We start from the raw sequence: 18,534 nt of genomic DNA, 5'->3' as shown, positions 1-18,534 counted from the left end.
CTGTGATACCTGTAACATATTAGTTACCAAATATATTTATATTTTATAAATGAATCCTTGAGACACAAAATGCCTTGAGTGGCTGCTTAGAATGCTGTGGAACTAGAGACCTTCATTCTCACGTAGTCCACAGTCACACAGTTGTGCAGCCTGAGTCCTAGAAACATCCATCAGTAGCTGACACATTTTCCATGCCGAAACTGGTTTCCTAAAGACTTCCCTGTATCTCAGATTGGCTTCTCTACCACAGCCTCGCTTGTTATATGGAGACCCACTCTCCCCAATCCTACACCCCTAACTTTTCTGTAATTTATTCTGGATTTCATATATAGGACCATCCAAAGCCCTTTGGAATTCCACCATTGCTGCCAGGTGTCCAATAAGACACAAGGGATTCAGGGCTTCCATTTTCTCTTTCTTGGAACAGGTCCCAGGGATTCAGTATGTATGTTTTTCTTCTCAAATATCATCACTTGCATTTTCTTATCTCTATTCCACCTGCCAAACAGGAGTAGGATTCACCACCTGTCCACTTTTTGTTATTACTGAGTACTTTCTAGTCATAATTATCCCCCCTTATCCATGGTGGAGATGTCCCAGGACCCCCAGTGGTTGCCTGAAACCATGGATAGTACCGAACCCTATATGCACTATTTATTTTCTATACATGCATACCTATGATAAAGTTTAACTTATAAATTAGGCATACTAAGTGATTAACAACAATAACTAATTTAACAGTAGAGCAATTATAATTGAGTGTAAGAAAAGTTATATGAATGTGATTTCTCTCTCACAATCTGTTTGTATGGACTCACTTTTCACTGAATAGAATCTCTTCACAGCTTCTCTTTGGCATACCCAAACTGCCAGCATCACTACGCTTGTGCTTTGGGGCCATTATGAAGAAAAGTAAGGGTCACTTGAACACAAGGACAGTGATACCGTGACAGTCCATCTGATAACTGAGATGGCTACTAAGTGACTAAAGGGCAGGTGGCGCACACAGCGTGGACACAGTAGACAAAGAGATGTTTCACATCATGGACGGGTCAGAGAGGGCACCAGATTTCATCAGCTACTCAGAATGGCTCGCAATTTAAAACTTAGGGATTGTTTATTTCTGGAATTTTCCATTTAATATTTTCAGACCGAAGTTGACCGTGGGTAACTAAAAACTTGGAAAGTGAATAAGGTTGGACTACAGTATATATAAGTTCTCAAGATATTAATTTCAATCAACTCTTGGTCTCATGACTAATGTTAGGTAAGACTGATGTTGGCAAGTATGCAAAGCACATTGTACGAAATTACACTCTCTCCAGCTTGAATCTGAGTTCCCATTTCACCCCATTTATGCTAACACTGAGTAACAGTCTTTCAATTTAGTAAAACGGAGGTAAAATGGGAACACCTACTAGACAGAATCTAAGTCAGTACATTGATTCCTAGAGAGCAATCTCACAAGTATATGTAAACTTACCTAAATATATAAAATATTTAAGGCTATTACTTAGATGGGCAGTTCTCCCTTGGAATCGCATGTTGTTGCAATCCGGTCACAGCTGAAACTGGACATCTGCTATGGTCTGTTTCCTCACGTGCTTAGAACTGCAGCTGGGACAACTAGAATTTCTGGGGCTGGCTGCACATCTCTCTATGCCAGACAGTCTCTTCAGGGGGCTCGCTTGGGCTTCCTTGCAGTACAGTGGCCTCAGGGTATCTGGACTTCTTGCGGGCCTGCTGACTTCCACTAGAGCCAGCTTTCTAAGAGCCCCAAGCAGAAGCTGCCAGACTACTTAGGACGTACTCTTGGAAGCCATTCAGTATCCTTCCAACTGCATGCTGTTGGTCAAAAGCAAGTCATAAAGACAACTTTCAAGGTGCACAGACTACATGCACGAGGGCACAAATACTGGGAGATGTGAAGGGTGTGTGTGTGTGTGTATGTGTGTATATAACTTTTTTTAAATGGCATTACTTTCAGAAAACTCTGAAAACCTGAAATGTTTATTGTCTTCTTGTAAACCATGAAGTTAATTCTCAAGTTGCTATGAATGCTTCTAATTTACTGCAGGAAAATCCGGAAGAAGGAAGGGCCAGTATCTACAAATCAGTGATCATCAACACTTCAAAGGAGATGATGTGCTTCAGCGACTATCCGATCCCAGCTCATTTTCCTAACTTCATGCACAACTCCCAAGTGCTGGAGTATTTCCGGATGTACGCCAAAGAATTTGACCTTGTAAAGTATATTCGATTCAAGGTAGGGGATTTTGTAGGTATCTTTGGGCTTCAAGTTGTCTGTTAAGTACATGAATAATGTGGTTACATGTAAAGATGGCTTTGATATGCACGTTTGTGTCCCATCCAGACAAAGACTCCACACTTTGTCTCCTCTGTGCCAGAAGAATATTCATGGAAAGGTCCCCTTTTACATATTTGCCTGAGATCCAGTAAACCACCTGCCAGAATGTGTCCAATGTCTCCTTGTGATACTATTTAAAGTGCAATGAAACAAATGAGGGGAACTGTTGTCCCAGTTAGACAAGGGGACTGACAGGCACGGGAACTTCTTTTTCCACAACTTGTCCGCTATTTCTTGGCCCTTTTATACTTTCCGAAGTGTTTTCCATTACATGATTTTATGTGGTCATAACACCCCAATGGAGTAGTTATAGAGCAAGCAAAGAAGTTAACTGGTGAAAAGGGAAGAACACTGAATTGGGGAAGAAAAACTTGCATTCTAGTCTTTGTTCTCCTGTTAATATGCTATGACTTAGACAAGTAAGTTCCTCAGCTTTGATGTGTCCTCATTTTCTTTTCTGTAAAACTATGATTGTACTCCATCACTTCAGTGGTTTCTTCCTGCTATAAAGTCTTCCCTGATTTTTCTATCATTTTCAGCCGCAGCCATAAAAGAACATATATTTCTGACAGCTGGCAACAAGCCCAAATCTTCTACCTTTTCTTTCCTAGGGATAAGAACTCTTAAGATTTACTCCCTTAACAACTTTCAAATATGCCACACAACAGTGTTAACTATAGTCACCATATTGTACATTACACCCAGGCGTTAATTATTTTTTAACTAGAAGTTTCTACCTTTTGACCACCTTCATTCAATTCCCCTCCCCTAGCCTCCTTCTTTCCCATCATTCTGCTAAATCATGCCTTTTCTGTTTAACAAGAATAATGAAATGGTAATATCCAGTGACAACTTCCAAATTAAGCCATTTGCAGCCTAGTGGTACTTCCCTTCGCTTGTTTAAACAATAACAAGGCAAAGACGAAAAATAAATAAGTCAGCGATTTCATACTCTAGGTAAGGAAATAGAAAAGTGAGGTAAATTTTATTATGCTTGATAAAAATAGTGTTGACCTTAGATAACGTCAGCCAGATAGTCTCCAGCAAAATGGGTTTATTCAGGAACAAAGAACTGCAACCCATGCGACCATGGGAGGCCATATGTGCAAGTCCCCTAAAACAAAGGAAAGGGGACTCTTTTTATGGAGGGGAAGAGGAAGGTGGGAGGGCGGGTCCAAAGAGTTCTCCCCACTGTGTTTGTGATCCACATAGGGCATGCGCGCTCCCCCTTCTTGCCTCCCTACTTCATTTTCAAGGAGGTTTCTGTTGACCTTTGTTTTACAAGAGTTACAGGGTGATAAAGGCTATAGAGCTCTCTAGACTGCAGCTCAGAGGAGGGCTGCTTACGCCATCTGGGCGTGAGGCATCAGGCACCAGGGAAGTTTTCTTAGAGGCTGTGCTATCTGAACTAAAGGCTGAAGGGTCAGTAGGAACCAGCCAGATCGAGGAGGATAAAGGGATGATCCCGTCAGAGGCACCAGCCTGTGTAAAGGCAAGAACGTGAATGAAAAGAACTCAGAGCAACGTAGGACGGCTGGGGTACACAGGTGCGGTGTGTCTGTTTGTCCACAAGACGTTATGCTCGTAGACCCGAGGAGCACATAGGAACCCATTCTGAATGTTTCCTTAGGCTGGACAGACTAACCCTGGTTTGTTTGTTTATTTTTTAAGTTAAAAATTACACCACTGACTATCCATCTCACAGCGTCTTTCTTTATAGTTACTGGAAAAAGAGGCATTTATCGGAGCCAAAGAGAGGCTCATTTACATAAAATATTACGTAAAATAAATGAGCCACTGAGATGTTTTTCTGCTCCACTAGGAAAGGGAGCCCTATAGCTCAGCTACATGTTTAAGGCTAGACAGCGAGAACAGGACCTGGGAGGAAGAAGACATCAGAGGGTCTCACGATGTCTGGGGGTCAAGGGAGGAAAAGGCATTGAGTGCATGGAGTGTCTTAGTGTCTGAGAAGCACAGAAACCCAAGTTTTAGTGAAGTGTCACATTGCCTTAGGGCCTAGTCCAAGACAAGTAGTAGTTTGCATGTTTCTAGAAGCAGAGGACAGTGCAACGTCAGCCGGCCAACTGTGTTTTATGTAGCATGCCTCATGGAAGTTTTCTCACACTGACCACAAGCACCCACAAAGTTCTTATTTGTGGGGTACGAAAAGCAAATATCCCTGCGTGAGCCCTATCATGTGATACCAGCCCTTTGTGTAACGCTCTGTAAGGAGAGTGGTGTCAGGGAAGATGCCCACTGTACAGGCCACGGGTACAGCCCCTGTGGCTATCGCTTTTCTTTGCAGACCACTGTGTGCAGTGTGAAGAAGCAGCCTGATTTCCCCACTTCAGGCCAATGGGAGGTGGTCACGGAATCTGAAGGGAAAAAGGAGGTGACTGTCTTCGATGGGGTCATGGTTTGCACTGGCCACCACACCAATGCTCACTTACCCTTGGAGAGCTTCCCTGGTGAGTCGCCTACCGGGCAGGGAGACCCTTGAACCATGCCTGTGACCTGATCCCCGAGAAATGGGGGGGTTTCCATCTGAGGGACTACTTATCCTGATTCTGCATATCCTCCAGCACCACGACGGGTAACTGTATCACTGCCCTTTGGGAGCTGGAGGTCATGGGAATTGTAGAGAGCGAGGAAAGTGAAGAGGGCTCTATGTCTCCTTTCACAATGACTTTAGTTTTTCTAACAATCAGAAGAAAGAACACGGAGTTGATCTGTATTAGGTTGGATGAGGACATTTTTCAGCAATCGAGGAAACAAACAGAAATATTGAGTGTATAGGAAGAAATTAAAGCTTGAGGAAAGAATTTATCGGTCTTTGGCCTGGATCTACTATTGGGAAAAAAAACATAAACAACACTCTGTGTACACTCCAGACATTATAAAAACATATACTCCAATTGAAATTGGAGTAGTTCTTTAAAGAGGATGAAAAGACAAAAGAGAATGGAAGTTTTCCAAAGTAGTTTGGATTTCTGGGTCTACAAGTCCAGAATACAAACAGATCCTGAATGAAGGAGACTACTTACGGGAAGCAAACCTCAAGGTTCTGCTCGGAGGCCATGGGGAAAGAAAACAGGCAAAAATGTCCAGAGGCAAGAGTGCAGCTGAGTAAGGGGAGAACGTGTGGAGAGTGTAGGCTTAAAGTCTACACACTGCCCAGGAAAATGATTTGTCAAACGGTATCAGGTAAGGCGTCTGATTATTTTCCCTTCTCTTGCAGGAATTGAGAAGTTCAAAGGACAGTACTTCCATAGTCGAGACTATAAGAATCCAGCGAGTTTCAGTGGAAAGAGAGTCATTGTCATTGGCATTGGGAACTCTGGAGGGGATCTGGCCGTGGAGATTAGCCACACAGCCAAGCAGGTTTGAATCAGCACATTATTTTCCTTGCTTCACTGGGGAAGCAGCAGGTGGACCCAAGGGGGACTATGGAGACCTGCACATAGCTCGTCAGCGCGGATGACAAATGCAGGGCTTGCTTTCATTGCCTCACTGGCAGCCAAAGTTGCCGGTTAGATTCCCATCATTCAGTTGGCCTCACCCTAAGGAATGAGGTCATGACCACAGAGGGTGCTCATAATCCCAGTAGGCTGTCCCTTCAGAGTGTGCCTCCGGCTTTGAAGGAGACCCAGTAATTGGTTGGTACAAAAGGAATTGATGTTTTAAAGTTTAAAAATAATTGCAAAAACTGCAATGACTTTTGTACCAACCTAATAATTGCTGGGAGAGCTTGTTGGAATGCAGCGTTCAGAAGTGTGGTATTCTGCTGGCCAGCAGGAGTGCCAGGCTCTCACGGAAACACCCAGGGTCACTGAGCTTGGCGCTTAGGATGGTGGGGAATTTTCTCCCCAAAAGGAGAAAAACAGCAGTGTAACCGGTGCAAAGACCACATGCATGTCGGTATGAAAGTGTCCCACTGTGGCACATGCAGGCAGCTCACCCCAGGCTTTGCGTATATAGCTAGGGAACACGGAACGATATATCCTCTAAAGCAATTTCTAGGTCCTTCAGGGCTGGGTGTTTTTCGTTTTGTTTTGTTTTGTTTTTGATCATAGATTTTGAACTGGGAAGAAAGTGTCTTCATTATATATCCCTAGGAAAAAACATGTCGTTTTTATATTTTGTTATTCATGTTGTTATAGAATCATAATTTTATTGTCAACAGGTAAATGCCTGGCCATTCTTCAGTAACTTTAATTAAGCTGTGCTTCTCCACAAATATGTTTTAAATTATTATTATTTTTTAAATAGAAGTCTAATGCCACAAGGTTTTTAAATGACCTTTACCCAGAAAGTCCATTCAATAACACTTCTTCTCAGTACTCTAGCACCACAAAAGTGATTTCGTATGTTACGCCGTGAATTAATTCAACAAGGATTTATCAGAAAATAGCTTTAGACACAAGAAAGGATCAAAACGTGTGTGGGTGTTAGGATAAAACGAATGTGCCAGGTAGGCAGTGGGGACCGAAGGCAGGAACCTTCTTTAATGTCACTGCCTTGTCAAACGCTCAGTCAAAAGGGAGCGGGGCCTTATGTGCACTGAGGAAATGTACATTGCCACAGGACAAAGCATCCAGAGTGGGTGGGGATAAGGTGGCTGTGTCTGAGAAAGCCTGGGAAAACACATGGCAAAATGATGTACCCATAGCAAGGAAAATAGTGTCACTATTAAGGCAAGTGGAAGAAACTCCACTGCTGGGTTTGGATTTCACGTATTAAATTGTACGCATGAGAAGCCGTTTGTAAATCAAACATCTTAAATGAACAGGTAAATTTTAGTGTATCAAGGACATTTTGGTATCAGAATTCTTGCGCTATAATGCTTTTGTGAAGAGAAAACATCCTTTCTTGTAAAACAATTTTCCTTACATTGTTTCTTAGAAATCCAAATTTCTAAATATGCTGTTTGCTTAAAACAAGGTACAGATGGAAAACTGAACTAAGAAGTACGAGGATAGCCCTTAAGCATGTACTGAGAGTTCATTACAGGAGTATGCTTTACCCTTTACAAAAACACTGTTTCTCACAACAGCCTGTGATGTATGCAATCACTGTCACGATTTCATACATAGGAAACCTTGTATACTTACAAAACAAAAGTGATATAGATTGCACACAAAACCATTTCATTCCTAGGACCATGCATGCTCTTTCAACTGTGACATCTAAAAGTGCTTTATTATGAGAGCGTTAAGGTCACCATCTGTGAGAATATGTGTGAAGTTCATGATTATCCCTCTGTGGACAGGTTACCGTTTTCTTACAGCTGAGACTAATGGCCATAAGGCAATGTATATGTATATATATATACCTTACAACTCACATCTATCTCTAGAGAGTTTTATAATGTAGAGAAAGTATGCTCTGCCAGGTAATTCAAGGTCAAACTTTGATCAGCTCTGAACATGGACTTTAGGCAGCAGAGGACATCAAAAGACTGTCCAGTTTCCTGTTATTCTACTAGCAATCTTCAGTTTTTCCAATAAATAATCAATGAAACATTTCTTAAATACAGGCTATGGAGTCAGTCAGACCTGGGTTGGAAAGTCAGCTCTGCCACTTACGACCTGTATGACCTGAGGCCACTTAGGCATGGTCTTCACGCCTCCCGCACCTGAAATGGGGATCATAATACCCACCGCAAGAAGTTGCTGTGGTGATTAAATAAGATGCAGATAAAGAACCTGGCGTAGTGATGTACAGGTCACGATTCTCAATAAATGGAGGTGTGGTGATGACGTATTGGGGAGACTAAAAGATGTGTGTGCCCTCCTTCCACACCAGAGCGAACATATCTGGAGGGACTGAAAATAAGAGTGTTTAATATCAGGCTTATATTCTCACCGATGGTGACCTTAAGTGCTACCATAATTCAGTACGCTTACATATTACAGTTGAAAGAAAATAAAACGTTTACTTAATCAATATCAATGATACATAACAGGTTTGGGGGCAGTAATTTAAACAATGTCAAAAGCAAAAAAGACTGAGGGCTTTGAATTAAAAGCTATTCCATTGCTTTTGGCTTTATCATTTCACGATTTTAAATGAGTTGGAGGGAGGAAAGTACTAGAGAATTTCCGAAGAAGGAGAGAAAAACTGTCAGCTGGAACAGTGAGTGGTGACTTCATGGCAGAGCCAAACTTGATCTGGATCTTCAAAATGAATAGGCTTTGGAGAATTAAGAGGATCGGGGGCTTTTCAGGGAGGGACAATGACATTAAACAGAAAGGCAGTGGTGCTTCAGAGCAAGACATATTATTTTTGGTCAGTGCACACACCAATTTAATTGTAACCTTACTGTTTGAGAAGGAAAATGGCAGGAAACAAAAAAAGATTGTGCGAGGTCCAAAAGCCAGACTAATGAATTTAAACTTAATCTTGAAGAAAATAGGGTAGTTTTACAGGATCATGAGCCAGAGTATGGTAAAAGCAAACCATTTTTTCTAATGCCCCAGGTTTTCCTCAGCACCAGGAGAGGATCTTGGATTACAAATCGTGTGGGAGACCATGGATATCCTTTTGATGTGTTGTTCTTCTCTCGATTTAAACATTTTCTGAGGAAGATAGTTGGTGAATCATTATTAAACATGTATTTGGAAAGCAAGATGAACCAAAGGTTTAACCACGAAATGTATGGCCTAAAGCCTAAACACAGGTATGTTTCCAGGATGGGAGTGGGGCAGTAATGGCCAGGACACGAAAATAAGGACTGTTCACATAGGCTAATAGTGGAGCTACCGTTACACATACGTTAAGAAAATCCACAGACTGTGAGATCAGATTTCTACCTTGTCCCCACTGAAGCCCAAGATCTACTGGTCTGTAATCTTCGGTCTAGGACTCACCTTGGCATTAACCATTGGAGCATTTCCCCAGGTACCAGTTCTTTTCCATGACACCCAGTGACAACAATACAATGGTAGCAGAGGGCAGCGCATCATTTATTCATCAACACTGAGCACCTCCTATGAGCCAAGCATTATACAGGGCATGAGAATATAGAGATTAAAGACCTGCTAGGAGGATTAATACAAATAGTAACACCTCACCTCTCTGAGGACTTCATGGAGACAAGCCTGGTGCTGAAGGGTTACAGGCATCATCTCATTTAATGCTCACTACAGCCCTCCCTACAGCTTGGTGTTTTAGCTCCATTTTACAGATCTAAAATTTGACACTTAGGGAAACTAACTTGCCCGAGAGCACATAAGAAATCAACGGCAGACTCGAGAAATGGATTTTACCTCAAATACTCTAATGAGAAGACAGACAACAGATAAGAGAGAGAAATGCATGGCATGTTCAGCGAGTGTGAAGGGTGGGAGTCCTCACACAGCCAAGGAAGTAGACTGTGAAAGCATTTCTAGAGCTAATGTTAAGTGCTGGTTTCCCTCCAATTATTAAAAATGTTCAGATTTACTTAATACAAATAGTAAGTACAATGAGCACCCATGTATGCTTCATTTAGAGTCACCTATTAACAGTTTGCCTTATTTGCTTCTTCTTTCTCCCTCTCTGTAAAGATAGATCCATACATATGTACCATACATATTACATAAATTCATGCATACATACATATTTTTTTCTGAACCATTAAGTTGCAATCATTGAGACATTTTACCCTAAATTATTCAGCATATATTGTCTAAGAAAAAGGGTACTCTCCTATATAAACATGACATAATTATCACACTTGGGAAATTTAATATTGATAAGATACCATTATCTAATATATCACATATTCAAATTTCCCAAATTGCCCCAATAATATATCTTTATAGCTTTTCTATTTATTTTTTTATTGGGGAATATTGGGGAACAGCGGCTTTCTCCAGGGCCCATCAGCTCCAAGTCATTGTCCTTCAGTCTAGTTGTAGAGGGCGCAGCTCAGCTCCAAGTCCAGTTGATGTTTTCAGTCTTAGTTGCAGGGGGCGCAGCCCACCATCCCATGGGGGAATTGAACCGTCAACCTTGTTCTTGAGACCTCGTGCTCTAACCAACGGAGCAGCCATCCAGTGCCCCACTGGAAGCTCGGTGGCAGTCTTGTTTCTTCAATCTGCTTATGGATGGCACAGTTCACTGGCCCATGTGAGAATAGATGCAGCAACCCTATTGTTTATAGCTCATGCTCTAACCAACTGAGCCATCGGCTGCCCAGCTTTTTTATTTTTTAAAGCCAGGATCCTGTCAGGTATTTCAGCATTGCATTTAATTGCCATGCCTCTTTCTCGTGTTCTGAAATAATTCTTCACTTTTAAAAAATCCAAGCCATTGTTTTACAGAAATTCTCTAAATTTGGACTTGCATAGTTATTCTTCCTTTATTATGTTTAGATGAAAATTTCTAGCACAAATACTCATAGCTTGTGTCTTCTCGGTAGATCACATCAGGAGCCACATGCTAGCAGTTATCCCATATGAATGAGGTTAGATTTGATCATTAGAAAAGGTGGTATCCACCAGGCTTCTCCTTGGTAAAAGTCTTTTATTCCTTTGAAATTAATCAGTGGGGATGATACTTTGAGGCTGTATTCCCCAACAAGTTTCAACCATTTATTTCACCCAATTATGGAAACTGTAGCATCTACAATTTTGGTGATTACAAAATAAATTGAGGCATCATGGAATAACAAGAGATAGTCAAACAAATAGGGTTAGAAAGTAGCATTCTAAGTACAAGATCTTGGGATAGCAAAGAAATATGCTGTGAGACCTGCATGTCCTCTGGTTTGGCTGGACTATGTGGCAAAGATGAAAGGTGACTAAGTTCATCCCCAGGCTCACTGGGCTGGTACGTGAAAACCTGTATATGTTCTGCTAAATGAAAAGGTTAGAACAAAGACAGTCCAGAGCCATTGGAAGATTTTAAGCAAGTGAGTGATATAATAATAAATACATTTTGGAATAACCATTCCAAAAATGATGAAGAAGATAGATTGAAGGGGGATGGAGCACGACGCCCTAAAGACAACCGTAATAGTCTGGGTGAGATGGAGAATACATACAACTACTCTGGGATGTTAAGAGGAGAAAGGGAAAAGACTTGGTGGCCATCTGTAAGACTCACAGTTTTGTGGCTTGGGCACATTATTATTCTTTGAGAAACCACACATGCACTCTCCAAATCAGACCATTCTTCCTTCACTTCTCCAACATCTTCCATCTCAAAGTCATCTAGGGTCCAACCTCTGCTCTGACACCCTGAACTTTGCCAATATACATTAGACTTTTCCCAGATTTCAGGAATAGCCAAGAGGGAGACCATTGGCATATTGTTTACCACCTCCATCAAAGTAGAATTTTACCTGTGTGTTACTGATTTCTCTCTCCTTCCCTGCCCCATCTCCTTGACTCCCCAAAGTTTTCTCTCATTTCTCCTTCTTTTGGTCTTTATCACCATTCACAGAGCCCTGAGTCAGCATCCAACAATCAATGATGACCTGCCAAATCGTATAATTTCTGGCTTGGTGAAGGTGAAAGGAAATGTGAAGGAATTCACAGAGACAGCCGCCATATTTGACGATGGCTCCAGAGAGGATAACATTGATGCTGTTATCTTTGCAACAGGCTATACCTTTGCCTTTCCTTTTCTTGAAGATTCTGTCAAAGTGGTCAAAAACAGGGTATCCCTGTATAAAAAGGTCTTCCCTCCAAACCTGGAAAAGCCAACTCTTGCAATCATAGGCTTAGTCCAGCCCTTGGGTGCCACTATGCCCATTTCAGAGCTGCAAGGACGCTGGGTCACTCAGGTATTCAAAGGTAAGTGACCATGCAAGTTGAATACTTAATAACTTGGTAGTATGTTTAAGTTCTTGCCTTTAAATAGCTGAAACAGTATGTATAGTTGTAACATGCCTGATACAAAATTAATGCTCAAAAATTAATTTTTGAGTGAATATAAAGTAGTAGTTTATAACCACGGACATGTATTAGAATATCCTGGGAACTTTCCCAAAATAGACATGCTTTGCCTCATGGTGTTTACTTCTTAAGTTTGGGGTGGGGCAGTCATAAGATCTTTGAGAAAATGTTTCCCAGGTGATTCCAATGTACACTCTAGATCAGAATCCACTCACCTAGTTTTTAGACACCTGGGATATAGTTATGAGGCCAAAGAAGTTTATTTTCTTTCATTATAGGTAAAGTCAAATATAAAAATGCTGTGATTTGCTCTCAGCCCCAAAATTAAGACCTGGTTAAAGACTGGTCCACAATGTAGAAGACTCAACCTCTCCAATTCTCACTTTCCCCACTTTATAGCCCCTTTTTCACTTTTGGCTACAACATGAGGAAAAACTTGGGGGTTTGGAATAGAGGGCTCAATGTGAGTCAGCAGAATGATATGGCTTTCAAAGGGCTTAATTGTATGTATCATCATTAAAAACTTATAATGTCCTACAATGTAAAATGGTTCTCTAAACAGGTCAGAGCACACTCAAAGATCTGTTTTAAAAGTGAAAGTGGAGGGCAGTAAAAGGAGAGACAAGAACTGTTAAGGGATTTGAAAATGTGCCATTTTAAATATAACTAAAGAAGCTAGAGAGGATTAGCCTGGAGAAGATAAGATTCAGGGGAGATACAAGGGTTCAAATATCTGAAGAGGTGTCCCAACCAAAGGATTGTATTTCCTCAGTATCTCTTCAAATGGTTGAACCAGGACCAACGAATGAAATGTTGAGGATTGCACAATATCATTAAAAACAAACGAACAATTTTTTTTTCCTATCAGCCAGTGCCATTTCAAGATGGAACGGGCTGCCTATGGAATTGTGAGAAATCCAAACAGAATAGGAAGAGAATGAAAACGGCTGGATGGCCATTTAACCGGGCCAACATGGAGTAGATTCAAACCTCAGGACAGAGAAATCAGATGAGCTTTAAGGTTCCTTCTAACAAAGAAATCATTTGATTCTATGGTTGTTATAATAGAATTTGCTAACATTAGTAATGTTTAATTAAAACTATTCCACTTTCTGGTTGGAATTACAGCTTCCTCTTCCCTAGAGAAGCTCTTCGTGGTAGCAGAGAAAAAAAGAAGCAATAGAGTCAGCATTGATAAATCAAAAACGTTTCCAAATTACCCCAAAATCCTATCATTTTTTAGTTCGTTTCAGTTCTAGACAGTAGATCATATACTTCTTGAGGGCCCTGGACCAGGAATCAAATGCAAGTAACCCATGAAGTTGGCTTAATTCCAGTCATATTCAATGGATCTTTTAATTCAGTCAATTGAGTAAGAGGAAAAAGTCACATTAAATAGCCAGAGCGTCTTAGCTTACATTAAATAACTAAGACTCTTTCAGGACCAAGTGAACTGTTGAGAAGAACAGGGAAAATGAGAGGACTCTGCATTACAGCTATGGGATTAGGGATGTTAGGGGAAATGCACCAAAAGCCCAGCTTCCTGTGCTCACAGAGGCCTGGTGCTCATTCCTCCAGCTTTCTTCTAAGATTTAGAAGTGAGTAATCCCTATAACTTTATCAAACTTCCGACAGAAACTCTGAGTTTTTGGATCTCCCCACAGCCCTCCAGTCTACCTACCAAATTCTTCTCATTCTCATCCCTGAATTCTGCCTTCACTGTACCCATTTTAAACTCTTGGGATCAGTTTCTCCCGTTCTTTCATGGCTGCCCACCTCAGCCTGGCCCCTTGCCCAGCCTGTCCTTTCCCTATTTTCCTTCCCCGTGGGCTCTCTAGAATTACTGTGTTCTTGTCAAGGAGATATTGTACCGTTTTCTAGACACCGAACCCACTTCCTTGCCTTGACTGAAATCTAGTTTTCTTTTGTCTTACCTCTTCTGTAGCCCTTTCAAAAGCCCTTGCAAGTGTTGTACTTTCATTCACCAACTGTCTTTCCTTGATAAGCATATGAAATTACATCAGCTCTCTGGATGATAAGAAAACATTATGTCATAGCATGGTATACAGGTTCCTGACGAACTGGATGCGGCCTGCTTTGGCAGGCCCATCATTCGCGAGTCTTAACCATACGTCCTACGTTCTTCTAAATGCCCTCATGACAAACCCACTGAGCAGCAAACACAGCAGGTACTCTGGTACCCTGTACTTCTGCTGCTCTCTCTGCTTCATATGCTCCCCCTTTACTCCTTATTTGTACAGGAAAAAATGTGTATTTGCTCCCTCCCTTAGTGGTGTATCGAAAGCTCTTTCTTTATATAAAGAATTGCGTTTATTAGCCTTTGTGGTCCAAGCCCAACCCCGTGCCTAGCACATGGGAGGATTCTAATAAATATCTATTCAAACGAATGCTAGTTTAGGTTTGGAGGTAAATGAAGATAGAAACTCTGCAGCAGACACTTGTCTGAGGATCTGACCTTCTGAACGACGTTAGCCAACGTCCAGGTATGTGAAAAGGCTGGACTGGACTTGAACAGCAGAATGGCAGCCACGTCTCTTTTCCCTTGGAACATTATCTTTACACAAAACGTGGTGGGACAAGTCAGGAGTGAAGAATGTCAGGATTACCTAAGTACAACCTGCCTTGGGCCTGAGAGCAAACCAAAACACCTAGTTTGACCCACTTCCATGGAATTATAATTCAGGCTCACCTTTCCCACCTTGCTAGAACCCTTGGGAAATCTCTGAACTTCAGCTCTTCCTTGTTCATCAACAGCCTGCAGTTCACACTTACTGACTTTTAAGGAATTATTTGAATTCTCCAGAACATAGTACTTGTTAATAGGATTCTAGTTCCTGTGGAAGTAACCTCACACTTAAATATTTGGTTTTTCTCTTTAGGGCTGAAAACATTACCCTCACAAAGTGAAATGTTAAGAGATATAACTGAGGCTCAAGAGAAAATTGACAAAAGGTAAGAAATTCTCCCAGGAAAGTAGGTGCTTACTTTCTCTACTCACTTAGTTCTTAATAAAAGCAATAGTGTACTGTATTTATCTTTCTCATGTTAGTTTTCAGGATTTAGGTTATATTCTGAAGAAAAAGGAAATAATAGTTTGTGACAAGAGAATGGAGAAATAGCACCGAGAGGTTTGTTATAGGTGAGAAAGAAGAGACAAGCTGAAGAAAAGTGTTTAAAATCCTATGTTTAGGGCCTGAAAGAAAAGTCCTGTAGGAAAACGCACATGGGGAGAAAATCAGGTATATTGTTTTTGCAAGGATTGCTTCAAGTGCTAGTAGAGCTGCCACAAGAAGGAAGAGCGGCAATGAACTACTGCGCGCAGACATGGTCGAATTCCAAACCGCAAGTAGATTTACAAATCTGCAGAGGCCACTGGGCAGGCTGTCGCCAGGGGACAGCATGCTCAGGTCACAGTGCCTCATGGTATGAACAGCCTGCATGATCAGGGAAGGTGGTACGTCGCCGAGTGCTTAGTGCTTGGGTGACACAGTCATTTAGCATCTGAACTTCACTGGGTGACTTTTCTTTAGACAAAGTGGGAGCTAATGGCAGGTGCCTAAACCTTTGTGGGCAAGTCAGAGGCAGGATCATTGCAGGTTCAGAGAGGTGGTTTTCTTCAATTGATTGTACTGGCGCAACTGTCCCCTGCCTCGGAGGAGGAGAGCGTTTTTATTCCACCCTGATATCCTTGCCAGGTGCTCTCCTAGTTTTTCCTTCCTTCCACTGCCGAACTTCTGCATCCATATTCTACCTGATATGCTCTAAAGTCTCAGCCTTTTCTCCCTCCTAAGCTCCCTGCACTGTAACTTCCGTCCTTGCTCCTGCAACCACTCTCTTCTGGAATGCTTTCTTTCTTTGCTTTCCTGGCAATGAAATACCCTATTTCAACTTTCCCTCTCTTCAGACGTTTGTCTAGCCACCTTCAGACTGAGCTGTCCCTAAGGATATCATTGAGCCTTTATGAAGGGTTAATTATGTACTTACACATAACGTTTTATACGTGTGAGTTTATTGAATCTTTGTGACACCTTCATGACGGGGACAGCGTTTCACCCAGTACCATAGGGTAACTGCATGCCTACCAACCTTTGGGCCGGCATCACATCCACAAGGGGGAGCTCTCAAATTCTGTCCTATCTTCTTTCTTCTAAACTGTAGTTCCATTTCAATAAATTCCTCTTTGACCTTCTTTCAGTTCCATTTCACCTGTTCTACCTCAAATTTACAGTCGCTCACCTTTTCCTGTCTGTTTTGGATTCTCCTAATCCGAGGAAGCCCTTCTAATCTCAATTAACTTGACCTGGCTTTCCTCTTACTACCTTTCTGTCCCGCTGTTCTTTCTTTCATTTTCAGAATAGAAAGGAAAACGAGGAGGTTATCAGGTAGCTTTCCGAATCCCACTCCTTCCACACAAGTATTGCTATTACCACTCTTCCCCTCTAAAAAGCCCTGTTAGCTCTTCAGATCTATACTTAGTGTCATCAGTCATTCCATTTGGCTCCATTGGGAGGGGGGTAAGTCATTCTCACCCCCTCCTTTCCAGATTCTGAATTAACATTGGGAAGTCCTGCACTGTGGACCCCACCACCACTGCCCTCATAAAACAATTGAGGGTCCCAAACTTCAGAATTTTGTGGTGGGTTCTCTCGTTCTGATAATATCCAAGTCCTCTGGATATGGATCTGCTGTCCTTGCGTCTCTGTATATATCCTTGTTTTCCACAGCACGCCTCTGCTACTGTAGGTGGTGCCTACAGATATTCTATACGCAATTTTTACACTCATTCCTATTTTATTCCTTCACTCTGATGGTCCCCTGACTTGTGACATATTCCTCTTTGTTCTCAGTTTATCTATATCTTCCACATCCTTCAAGCTCTCTTTTAACTACCCTCTTCTACATTTCTATTTAACAGTCTGAAACCACATGATTTGCCAAAAGTCATATATTCTTCTGTTTCATTTGTATCTATCCTATTTCCTCCGATAGATTACAAAGTCATAAAGGACAAAGTCTTATTTTCTTCTCTATTTTCCATAGGCTCCTAGTCTAATATTGATCCAATAACAGGTACTCAGAAAGCACTGCTAGATTGATTGATTGATTGATTGACTGACTGACTGTTGACAGCCACGGCTCCTGTCTTGTCTGCTTCAGGTATTTGGAGAGCCAACGCCACACCATTCAGACAGACTTTATAGATACCACGGTGGAACTTGCTGATCTGGTGGGCGTCAGACCCAACCTGCTGTCTCTGGCCTTCACCGACCCCAAGCTGGCATTACAGTTATTATTGGGACCCTACACTCCAATCCAGTATCGTCTACAGGGCCCGGGAAAGTGGGATGGAGCCCGAAAAGCCATCCTCACCATAGACGAGCGTATCAGGAAGCCTATGATGACCAGACAAGTTAAGAGCAGTGGTTCCATGATTTCAGCATTAACGATGGCCTGGTTCATGCTCGCTGTGGTTTTTTTTGCCATAATTATAACCTATTTTTAGCAGTTCCACTGTCGTTGCCCCGGTTTTCTTTGGGGAGCTGGATCGAGAGATGCCTCCAGGACAACTCTTAGCTTCACATTGCCCAGAAATCTACTTTTATTTCTCTTTCCAACGCATTAATCCTCTTTTCTCTTTTCCCTACAATGAAATCCCAGCTTTTCATTCAAAATGGATTAAAGACGAATCTAAGACCTGAAAGCATAAAACTCCTAGAAGAAAACATTGGGGATAAATTCCTTGACATCAGTCTTGGTGATGATTTTTTGGATTTGACACCAAAAACAAAGGCCAACAAAAGCAAAAATAAACAAGTGGGACTACATCAAACTAAAAAGGTTCTGCACAGCAAAGGAAACCATTATATGCCATTGGTTAAGAGATCTTGCTTCTTTGCCTAGACACTCCTATGTTTAAGGAAAAAACCCAAAAACTCGGTAGGTAGTAAGGAGAAGCAATCAATCCTTCCTACAGAATCAAGTTACTTGTGTCCTATGTCTAAACATGCAACACGCAGAGTTTACTGTGGACTGACTTCCAAGTGCTATTAGAGTCCAAGAATGTCATCGACAATCCCCTGACTAGAAAATGAACACTCTGAGAAGTCCTAAATTAAATTATAGCAGGCCCGAGGGTAGAAGAAAGAGACAAGAGAGGTTAATCAGTTAACAACTGCGGGGAAAATCATCGTAAGACTTGCTCGCATTCCTGAATGAATGTTACAACTCTGAGTTAACTTCCAGGTAGCTATTGCACAATTA

The 18,534-nt window shown here is 41.7% G+C and overlaps 1 protein-coding gene across 7 annotated transcripts in view; it reads left to right on the top strand.

Moving 5' to 3' along the window:
* FMO5 (flavin containing dimethylaniline monoxygenase 5) overlaps window positions 1-17,992 on the top strand; it is a 71,957-nt gene extending 53,965 nt beyond the window's left edge. For 6 of the 7 annotated variants that reach the window (XM_033093125.1, XM_033093123.1, XM_033093126.1 and 3 more), the window contains exons 3-9: window positions 2,078-2,266; window positions 4,674-4,836; window positions 5,607-5,749; window positions 8,848-9,047; window positions 11,798-12,150; window positions 15,153-15,225; window positions 17,431-17,992. In XM_033093125.1, the coding sequence (XP_032949016.1) occupies window positions 2,078-2,266; window positions 4,674-4,836; window positions 5,607-5,749; window positions 8,848-9,047; window positions 11,798-12,150; window positions 15,153-15,225; window positions 17,431-17,776 (1,467 nt within the window). In that variant the 3' untranslated portion in view covers window positions 17,777-17,992. The remainder of the gene's footprint in view (window positions 1-2,077; window positions 2,267-4,673; window positions 4,837-5,606; window positions 5,750-8,847; window positions 9,048-11,797; window positions 12,151-15,152; window positions 15,226-17,430) is intronic. The other variant, XM_033093124.1, reaches the window with a different exon arrangement.
* The last annotated feature ends 542 nt before the right edge of the window (window positions 17,993-18,534 follow it).

The sequence above is a fragment of the Rhinolophus ferrumequinum genome, chromosome 22 (assembly GCF_004115265.2).
Source record: "Rhinolophus ferrumequinum isolate MPI-CBG mRhiFer1 chromosome 22, mRhiFer1_v1.p, whole genome shotgun sequence".
In the NCBI taxonomy this organism is placed as follows: domain Eukaryota; kingdom Metazoa; phylum Chordata; class Mammalia; order Chiroptera; family Rhinolophidae; genus Rhinolophus; species Rhinolophus ferrumequinum.
Note: the sequence above shows the minus strand (reverse complement) of the source record. Positions and strands in the feature narration are given on the sequence as shown.